Source organism: Tenrec ecaudatus, chromosome 7 (assembly GCF_050624435.1).
Source record: "Tenrec ecaudatus isolate mTenEca1 chromosome 7, mTenEca1.hap1, whole genome shotgun sequence".
NCBI classification, from domain to species: Eukaryota; Metazoa; Chordata; class Mammalia; order Afrosoricida; family Tenrecidae; genus Tenrec; species Tenrec ecaudatus.
This window is the reverse complement of record NC_134536.1, coordinates 161,008,579-161,019,479: the sequence shown is the minus strand read 5'-3', so window position 1 is coordinate 161,019,479 and position 10,901 is coordinate 161,008,579. Positions and strand designations below refer to the sequence as shown.

The 10,901-nt window shown below is 50.2% G+C and overlaps 1 protein-coding gene across 1 annotated transcript; it reads right to left on the bottom strand.

Annotated features, from left to right (window-relative positions):
* Positions 1 to 1,859: 1,859 nt before the first annotated feature.
* LOC142452581 (butyrophilin subfamily 1 member A1-like) lies at positions 1,860 to 10,372 on the bottom strand. The gene is made up of 9 exons (XM_075553834.1): positions 10,288 to 10,372; positions 6,869 to 7,216; positions 5,508 to 5,789; positions 5,207 to 5,407; positions 4,919 to 4,939; positions 4,803 to 4,829; positions 3,796 to 3,822; positions 2,987 to 3,013; positions 1,860 to 2,521 (listed from the first exon to the last, which is right to left on the bottom strand). The coding sequence occupies exons 1-9, from the start codon at positions 10,370 to 10,372 to the stop codon at positions 1,860 to 1,862; spliced, it is 1,680 nt and encodes a 559-aa protein (XP_075409949.1).
* Positions 10,373 to 10,901: the final 529 nt, after the last annotated feature.

Below are 10,901 nucleotides of genomic sequence, written 5' to 3'. Positions count from 1 at the left end.
ATCCAGCTAGACCAGAGGATGTACACTAGTACAGATAAGAGCTGGAAACACAGGGAATCCAGGACAGATGAACCCACCAGACCAATAATGAGATGGGTATGGGAAAGGTGGGGGAAGAAGAGGGAACCGATCACAATGATCTACATAGAATCTCCTCCCTGGAGACAGACAACAGAAAAGTGGGTGAAGGGACACATCAGACAGTTTAAGACATGAATAAATAATTTTAATTTATAAATTACCAAGGGTTTGTGAGGGATGGAGGATGGTGGAGGGAGGTGTAAAATGAGGAACTGATACCCAGGGTTCAAGTAGAAAGAAAATGTTCTGAAAATGATGATGGCAACAAATGTACACATGTGCTTGGCACAATGGATGGATGGGTTGTGATAAGAGTTGTAGGAGCCACAAAAAAAATTATTGTTTAAAAAGAAAGAAAATCAAACGGAACCTCAAACATGGGGAAACCACAACCGAAAAGAAGAGCAGGAGATGATAAAAACTAGAGCAAACATATAATGGGTCAAAAGAGAAACTGTTAGTAAGATGTTACATCTTAACCTAACTTTGTCTACAAGAAATTCACTTCCCACTGCACTCTGTCAGAAGGCAAGGCTATGGAGAATGGTCACTCGTCCAAGGGACCTCAATGGAGGCTTCACCCATGTGAGGACTCCACACAGGGATGGGGGGCTCTCACGGTCCATGCAGAGCCTTTGCAAACAGGTGAAGATGCACATGTTCTTGTTAGAAGGTCTAGACTTCCCAACACGGAGGTCTGACACCACCTGCTGCACAGAACCAAGTTGGATGAACCATGGTCTACACTGCACAGGGATTCAGGTGCTCTCCTCTCGAACATCAACAACAAAAACTGTTCATAGAGTACCGTATATACTCGTGCATATTATCCCATGGGTCAGTAGCATGAATGGATGTCATCTGGTCAAGCACGACTAACCAAAGAGGAAATCTCATGAAGCCTGACATAGAGTTAATAGCAAAGTGGGTTCGAGATGCATGGGAAGACATCCCAGAAGACATGGTGGGACGTGCCTTCCAGAAATGTAGTATTGGTAATGCTATGGATGGCAGTGAAGACTGCGCTTTGTATGAAAATGACAGCAGTGATGGTGATGACGGCGATCTCAGTGAGGACAGCGTCTATGATGACCTCACACCAGCTGAAGCTCTGCGTTGGGATACGGATGATGATGAGGAATCCAGTTTTGAAGGATTTTAACTCTTTATATTTTAGCTTGATTGCTGATTGAGCTCAGGGAATAGTACTCCTTGGGTATCATTGTTGTTACCTTATTGTTTTTGTTGAGCCTATTTTCCACTTACTGTGCTGAGTTACTAATGTTAAATGACTTGGTGTCCTTTTATTTAGGGTTTTTATTTAAAATAAATATTTAAATGCATTACCCCACTGCTGTTTCTATTTTTAGTAATTTTATTTTCATTTGTTTTGATTACTGAAATGCACCCATAGCTTCTGCATTTTCCACCCTAAGCTTATACTTGAGTCAATCAGTTTTTCTGGTTTCCCACGTAATAATTAGGTACCTCGGCTTATACTCTGGAAGGCTTATATTTGAATATATACGGTAATTCTCAATACTAAATAAAACAGCCTCCCATGGGTAAATGCTGTCTGCACTCACCCAGCTCAGACAATAGTCACCTTTCATTGTGACAGGGGCACAGACATAAACTGATGGCTCCCAGAGCCCCACACCCTCCAGGGCATCAGCACAGCTCAGGGGCCATCCAGGGCTCAGCCCAGAGCCAGTCACCTGTGGGGACCTGAAGCTCCAGGAAGAGCCATGGGGAGGGGCAAGAACATAGATGAGTTCCTACGGGGAGACAGTCTGTGGGGCCCGGGAGAGTAATGGAGACTCGGGGCCTGCGAGAACGCCATCACCATCAGAGCCAGAGCTCAGCCCCTCCCTTGGAGGACTCAGCGGCCCACCCAAGGGGAGAGATTTGTTAGAAAGACCCCGGGGCCCATCTCCCATGGAGCAGATGGTGAGGGACACAAGTCCTGAATTAATCATGAAATATGGGGAGAGGATCCCAGAGAAGGGAGCCTGGGAGAAGGTGAAAACGTGGGAGCCATCCATCATGTTGTAGAAGGAGACGTCCCCACCATCGTAGTCCAGGAAAACCCCCAGCCTACAGGGAAACTCTCTGAGAGTTAACACTGTCAGAGGGGTGGTACAGGCACAAAATTCTTCTGAAAAATGTCCCACAGCCCAGAACCCCATTTCTGAGCACTCTCTGAACCAGCCTTTCCTTTCCGCATCTTCCCTGCAGACCCCCATGGCCCAATCACCTTTGTCTCCATCCCTGACCTCCACCTCCCAGTGACATTGCCCTGCTGTGATGCCCTGATGACCTAACACACTGCATCTCTCTTCGCTGAGTACATCATTGCCGGTCCTCAACGTGATGCTTGTGTTTTCCTGAGAGAGCACAAGGTTGGCATGAGCAGACAATAGATCCAACGTGACAGACCCTGTAAAGAGAGTTACCAAACTATACAAACCCCTTCCCTTACCCATAACATGAGCACACTCCTCCCCTCACCCATAACCCAAGCAAACCCCTCCCCTCAACCATAACACGAGCACACAGCCACCTTCCCTAAGAAGTACGTAGCAACATGGGGCGAGGGGGAAGGACCATACACTGAAAGCCAGAGACTGAAGCTCACAGCCTTCAAAGAGGAAGGAACAAAGATTGACTTAGGTTTAGATCCATGACAATCTCCTGAGGACTGGTCTGGACTCCAGGGCTCAGGTTATGTATTTAGCCTTCAACGTCCACCACTCCCTCCAGCCCCAACGACAGGCCTGTCCCCTCTCCCACCCACGCCACCAGGTCAGCTGTGTCTGCATCTTGACCACCACAGGGATCAGGAAGATGCCCGAAGGCAGGGGCAGCAAGAGGGGCTCCTGGAACGAGCCGCCTAGTCACTCACAGGCATGGAACTGCTCCTTCCGCCAATCTACGAAAGAACCACGGATTCCATGTCAGAAAAATGCGAGACTCCACACATCAGGATCAGCAACTTTTCACAAAAACATGCAGGAGCCATAAGGGGAAATGTTTCTAAACCTGTCACCTGGTCTATTTGTTTATCTCTTTCTCTCGCCAACCCACAAACATCAGCCTTTGCAGGAAGCCAAACTTATAGGCTCCTGAGGGGCAGAGGGATCCAGCACTGAGAAATACCTGACTCCCAAGCAGGTAGGTGTGGTCTCCAAAGTCTTTTGGAGACCAGCAATTCTTCATCTACCTAGTCATTGCACAACGCCAGCCCTCCCTGCCATCTGAAGTTTCCATCGTCACCAGGAACACATAGTACAAGTATCAGGAGAACATGTGTGCCAAGGTCATTGCTCATTTGGACAGGGACCTGCAGCAGGGAAAGGATCTCGATACACAGCCGACAAGAGTGCCTGCGGGCTGAAGGATCGGCACCCTGACTCGCAGTGTCCCTAGGGGACGAGCAGGACGGCATCATAGGGTTTCAGAGACTGTGACTCTGCAGACACCGACTCCCTCATCTTCCTCCAGCTAAACAACTGATGGTTAAAAAGGCCAGCCTCGCTTAACCCATCGTGCTACCATGCTTCCTAGTCTTAGCATAGAGCCTACGGAATTGACCGGGAGAAGAGAGATGACAGTCCTGACTTAGGGTGGGGTTCCCCGAGAGAGGAGGGGCCAGCCAGGCCACAGGAAAACAGGGCCCAGGGACTCAGTCGCAGAAACATCACACTTACTCACCTGCATACAGCTGGGCCTTCCTCCAGGCTGAAAAGGAACACACACCCCAATGAGACCACAGCCAGGATGGCCACTAATCATCTGTCCACCACCACCCCCACAATCCTCAGGTGGGGCTGGAGGGGGAGTCACATGGAGGCAAAGAGACGAACTCCTGCAGCAGGGAAAGCTGGCCAGGGATGGTGGGCTCTCCCCAGGAGCCCAGGCCAGGAAGGCAGAGTGACAGCTCAGGTGTCACAGGTCCTACTGCTGCGGTGGCACTTTGGGCAGGTGGCTGGCCTGCTCTCAAGAACTCCCGTTCTACTCTCAGTCCACTAAGAATCAAAACGCATGTGTGAAGCTGACTTAGTGAGTCAAATACAAACTACACCATAGTAGCAAGAAAGCATTATCGTAACAAGTGTTTTTTTCTGGAAAATGCGAAATACCTGAAAAATTACCAGAAAGGGGCAAAGATATGCAGCCAAATTCAGGGTCAAAGTAGACTACCGTCTTGGGGCGAGGGGCGGCAAGCTCTGGGCCTCTATAATCACACTCCCTACATGCTCACCAAAGGGCTATCCTATCAGACGCTTAATCATCTCCTTCAAGATCTAGAGAGAACTGACACTTCAGAAAGGAGGATTCTGGGAAGTCAGTGGGGCACCCCTAAACTTCATGGCCTCATTAACTTATGCAGCTCCTTTCATGGAATCCCTGAGCAGCCACCGCCTTGCTTCCAGGTGCAGACCGAAAACCACTGGGCCAAAACCAGAGCACTAACAATATGCACAGGCCGAGTGGAGATGAGCGACACAGGAAGCAGGGCAGATTCCAGGCCCCAGCACTCAGGGAGGCGGGGAGGCAGACAGAGGCCCAGGACTGGGATTCCTCCTCCCACCGCCTTCCACTTCTACCCCCAGGAAACAGAGTTCTTTTGTCTCTGCCAGAGAGACACTGGGAGAGGGGACATCCCACTTGGGCTCAGCGGGGCTAGGAGACCCAGGGATGACTGGAGACCCACTCACCAGTCTGGTAAACCTCCTTCCTCCATTCTGAAAGGCAACACATGGGAAAGAGGTGAGGTCACTGCCAGAGTGTCTTTCCCACACTGGACCCGGGGAGCTCAGGAGGGAGCACTTACCCAGCTCTTTCTGGAGTTCAGCTGAAAGAAAGGAAAAATGCATGAGCTTCCAGCTCTAAGAAAAGGAAAAATAGTAAGATGGAGCACCCACACATCAACCTCCTTTGTAGCCTGGAGAGCAACTCCTTCCAGAACCATCCAGGGCCCCAGCTGCCCTCTGGGGATCTCTGCTCAGGGCAGAGGCCCTGTGGTCTCTGGATGCCACAGCCCCAGGGCTGCACCTGCTGTCAGCTTTCTCTCTCAGCACCGGCCCCACCCTCATCCAGCTTGGCCCTTCCCCTGCCTTACCTATGCACCCTGTGTATTCCTCTGATTCCTGCCTGTCGTCATCCTCAGCCCGCTGAAGATCCTGCTCTTCCTTCTTTGCCTGCTGCTTTGCTGCATGTTCTTTGTAGAGAAAATAAGCAGCCCCAGCGACAAGGAGTCCCAGCACCGTCAGGGTCACGGCTGAAGGTACCATCCAAGAAGAGGCCTTTGGGAAGAAGGCCTCTGAGCCCAACGAAAGCCCCAGTCAGGTTACACTCTGGCCAGGACAGCCAGCACAGTCAGGGACCCCTTTCCCCCAGCCCAGAACAGGAACAGCGCTGACCTGGGATGAAAATGGCCTTCACCTTCTCCTGGTCTAAGACGGGGTTGCGGAGTGAGCAGGTCATGTTCTGCACAGAGCTATCTCTCAGCACCAGCGAGGCCTCCACGCGGAACAGCCCGTCAGCTGCTTGGACGTGGGTCTCAGAGAAAGCCAGGCGCTTCCCTCCGCTGAGGTCTCTCCACTGCAGCTGGGGCTTCGGAAACCACCCGGAGGCCCTGCACACCACAAGGAGCCCGCCTTCCTCTGGCCCGACGATGCGCACCTGAGGGGCGGAGCCCACACCTGCGGAAGGGAAGCTGGAGAGCCTAGGGGTACCTTGACGCAGGGGCAGGTCCAGACCCGGGCCATGTGTGAAGCAGTCTTGCATTGCGGAGTTTTGTAGGAAGGCCACCCAAGTGGTGACAGGGCTGAGACCCCACCACTGACAACCAGCAGAGCAGCAGATGGGTTTTTGGGGGAACTCCGAGGATGGAGTCTAAACTTTCCAACCACGTGGGTGCGAAGACTGAGTCACAAAGGGAAAGGGGGTGGGGGGGGTGAAACCTCCGTTCTTGATTTACAAGCCCAAAACTAAAAGGGTTGCATAATAAAGAAACATTCCTTGATGGATACCAAGGGTGAGAAATGGAAATCGCTAACAAGACCGGCAAAAAACCAGTTAATCACAACAAAGATAGTTTTCACACGTCAATATACCTCAAAGGTGAAAACCCTAAGCTAATTTACATTTTGAATGTTCTCACGTGCCCTGGTCAAAGTTTTCCATTGTTACTGGGTTACAAGCACACATCACACTACTCTGAGAGCGCCCCCTTCACTTGGGCTATGAGCTCCCGGCATCATGTTGATTGCTGCTTTCCTGTGTGTACTTCCTGGTTTAGTCAAATTCCTGGTCAAGAGGGAGGAAAGGGTAATGTGGGAAGGGGAAGTGATCCTAGGAGTTGCCCCACGGATGACACCAATACAAGTGACGCCACGGCTCCCCACCCTCACATCTAGATCTCCGCCCCCTTTCAACTCAGCCTTTGACCCTCAGAACTGATTACCTGCTAACATCATCTACGACCTCCTTGTGAATTGGTCTATCTCTTTTATATTATTTTTTAATGTTCTATTTCTATCTCGGCGCCCTCAATATGAACACCACAGCACAGGGATCTCTACTCGATCCACTGGTACGTCCTTGGCACCCACCACCGGCTCTAGCACAGCGTGAGGGCTCTATATTATTGATGCTGAATTGTGGAATGAATGGGCCTCCATTTCTGCTCCTATAAATAAGGGACTGAGTTAAATCATCCCTAAGGGCACTCCCAATTCCAACCTCCAGGACTCTAGAACATATAGACCAAGTCACCAACCTGTCACCTTCACCTCCAGAGTGGCCTCCTCATGGAAGTCTCCCTTCTTGAAGAAGCAGGTATACTGCCCGTCATCAGAAACCCGCACCTTGTGGATGTGCACAGCAGCCACCCCCTGAGTGAGTAAGTCCCTCCCAAGCGAGGTCCGTCCTCTGTACTGGGGCATCAGCTCTTCCTTCTCCGCCCGCCGGTTCCGATAGACAAACACTGCTTCTGAGAAGGTGGACCGAAACCACCGCAGCTCCATGTTCTCTGCATTCAGGGCTGGGGACAAGAAGCAGGGCAGCGTGGTGTTCCTGCCTACTGCGGCCACAATGGGGTCCATGGGGCCAGACACCCGGAACGTCTCTGTGGACACAAACATGAGAGTGAGCACACTGGAGAGATTACAGCTGAGGGGGAAGAAAAATCAACATCGGGTGGACACTGGACATGACCTGAATGAAGGAGCTGCGAGGACTCTGAGTGCCAGGAGAAGTCCGGTGTTCACACGACAGCATCCTGGCCAGATACCATATCAAAGGGCCTCATCCATGTCCCTGGGCTCCTCAGGGGAGGCCCCAGGCCCTCCCATCCAAGACCCTTGAACTCCACCATTCTGAAGTTTGAGAGTGCATCAGAAACACCTTGGGGCTACAGAGCTCAGGTCTCTGAGAGCCGCCACCAAAGGGTCTGCTTCAATGGGTCTAAGGGAGTTCCAAAATGAGCGTTTCTAAGGAGTGCCAGAGCATTGGAGGCTCAGTGGCAGAACTCTAGTTTTCCATGCAGACCACGATTTGGCTTCTTTGGTCATAGGGTCTCCCTGAGTCAGGTCCAACCTGAGGTCAGCTCACACCAATGACAGCAAGCCTGCAGACAAGGTGCTCCAGGGACCACAGATTGAGCCGCAGGGCCCTCGCCTGGCTCCATTTCAAGACTGGACTGAAAATGGACCACAGGCCACCAGCGATGCTGGTCCAAACACTGATCATTCAACAGCCTGCGGAAATTCATCCCGCCTATTTTTGTTATGGTTCATTTTATTGACATGTGACTCACATGCCATTCAGTTCAATGGTTTAAACATATTTAAAAGAGGACAGTGGTGCAATCATCACTACAGTCCCTCTTTCAACATTTTTTTTACTCTTCTATTCATTATCGTTAGTTCCCTAGCTTTCCCAACATCCTCTACCGTTAGCCTACGAAGCTACTATTCCAGTCACCAGTGTATAGATTTACCTTTCCCGGATTTCACAGAGTGAGAAATATAACCCCCAAAAGAAAAAGCCTCAACAACCATAACAGGAAAAGCTCAATTTACAAGAGAGCAGAAAGTAATAAAAATTAAAACGAATTTTAAATGCATCAAAAGGAAGAATATATGATATGGTGTTAAATTTTAAATAATTACATTGGCATTGATCCACTTTCCATTGCTCTCTGAATGACTCTGAATGAAAAGTGAAAAGACATAGAGTTAAAGTCCAAAAAGGAGGAACGTACTTGCATGCAAGTACCCTAAGTGGAAAGAACTCGAGGAAAAATTCAAGCCACGAGTTGCAATATTGAAAGATTCTATGCACAAAATATTGAACGATGGAGCAAGCATCCAAAGATGATGGAAAGAATGCACCGAGTCACTGGACCAAGAAGAACTAGTCGGCACTCAACCATTTCAGTAGGTAGCATAGGAGCAAGAGGTAATGGTGTTGAAGGAAGAAGTCCAAGCTCCACTCACAGCATTAGCCAAAAACAAGATGCCAAGAATTGATGGAACACCAATTGAAATGTTACAACAAGTTGCTGACGCCCTGGAAGTACTCACGCGTCTATGCCAGGAAATTTGGAAGATAGCTACTTGTACAGCTGATTGCACGAGACCCGTATTTATCCCCATTTCGAGGAAAGATGACCAACAGAATGCACAAATTATAGAACAGAATGCACAAATTATTGATCTCACAGGTGGTCAGTGTTGCTGAAAATCACCCAACAACCGTGACAGCAGTCCGTTGAACGGGAGCTATGAAGAGTTTCCAGCAGGATTCAGAAGAGAAAGCGGAACACAGGATATCATTGTTAATGTCTGCTGGATCTCTGCCGAAAACAGAGAATCAGAAAGATGTTTATTTGGATTTATTGGTTACGCTAAGGCATTTGACTGTGTGCACCATGACAAACGATGGACAGCCTTGAGAAGAAGGAGGATGCGGAGCACTGCATTGTGCTCACGTGGAACCAGGACAAGGATCAAGAGGCAGTTGGGCGGCCAGCACAAGGGCAGGCTGCCTGCTTTACAACCAGGCAAGGGGCGTGTCAGGGTTGCATCCTCCCACCAAACCTATTCAAACTGTAGACTGAGTAAGTCGTCAGAGAAGCCGGGTTCTATGAGGAAGAATGAAGCATGAGGAGTCAAGGAAGGTTTTGTAACAACCTGCCATGGGCACGTGACACAATTTTGCTTCCTGAAAGCCAGAAGGACTTGAAGCGCTTGCTGATAAAGATCAAGGACTGCATCCTTCGATATGGGCTACAGCTCAATGTAAAGAAGACCAAAATCCTCGCAACTAAACCTATAAGGACCATTTTGATGAACCGAGAGAAGAGGGGCTGCTGAGTCCCATGGCATGTCTAGCTCCTGTTGTTTCAGGTAGCTCCGCATCACTTTCCAGGAGGGTGTGCATCTTTACAAACACTCCTGCAGGTAGAAGAATGCCCACCTCTCCACACCCTTCCAGGGTTTGTTTGTTTGTTTGTTTGTTTGTTTGTTTCATTAAGCATCTTGGTGGGTTTCCATTGAGGTCTCCTCAGTGTTTTGCTTTGCATCTCCCTGAGGGCCAGTGATCCGGTGAGCATTTCTGTGCGTGTTTGGTAACCGTTTGATTGTGATGGTTGCTGAACGGCCCACACGCTCACACCTGCTCGCCGTGAGTGCCTTACAGCACTAGTCCCCGCTAATAAACTGTAGCCTTGCTTGCTTTATTGCATTCAATATTTATTGCCCCCTCCTAGGATGGAGACCCTACTAAGGTAGTGACGCTGTGTCTGGCTGTGCATTGAGCAATGCCTAACATATCATGACACCTCTGAACACTGGAGCAAGAGGGCTCATTCATGTGTGCATACACGTGTGCTTAGGACATTAGTAAAGCAAGGAAATCAAAAAAATGAGGGGGAAAGTGTGTTCAAATAGTACATCATTTGTTCTGATAAACACTAAAGAAGTCATTATGGGGCAATTGCCAGTTTTTTAGACTTCCCTTACGATTTAGCATGTTTTTAAAAGTTTAACTATAATTAGTATGGAGTAACATAATATCTCGGCGTGGGGGGTGGGGGAGGCGGGTAGGGACCCAGAACCTCCAGCCATCTGGATGGAAAGAATCAGCAGCTCACCCTCCCCAGGGAAACAGGGATGGGGTGAGGGGAGCACTCACCTGCGGCCCCCCACGTGGGCAGCTGGAAGAAGAGCAGCAGGGAAATGAAGCTGCAGAGCCCAGAGCAGCCAGGAGCGCCCTCCATTTCCTCAGTGCTGGGAGGTGACAGGGCAGGAGTCAGATGGGAGCACCCCACAGAAGGCCGCCTGCCCGTTGCTCCCCTGCGGTCTCTGGTGCCTCGTCCTGTTTACAATGTCCAGGGCCCCACACAACCTTGATTTTGAGAAATGCTGAGCCTGGACTCTGTACGTCCTTCAGGGGAAATTGTGGTGACAGACAACCGTTAGGAAGAAACCACTTCTTCCCTTCCCACCCCACTAACATGCTCACTGCCACCTCACTCTCCAGACACCAGGACTGCCTCCCTAACCACCTGTGCCCAGGGAGCCCTCCCCGCAGGAACAGGCCATCCCTCATGCCAGGTTAGAGTATCCTGGCTCAGGACTCTGGCCATGGGAGCATACAAGTGCCTGTTGCTTCTTGTTCTTTCCCCCCAGAGCTGCACCCAGGAGGCCACCTGAGAAGCATCATGGGGAGAGAGCTACCTCTGACAGGCCTGGCACCCATCACAGACACCCTGCTCTCTTCGGCTTCTTTGTGTGGATCACCTGCCC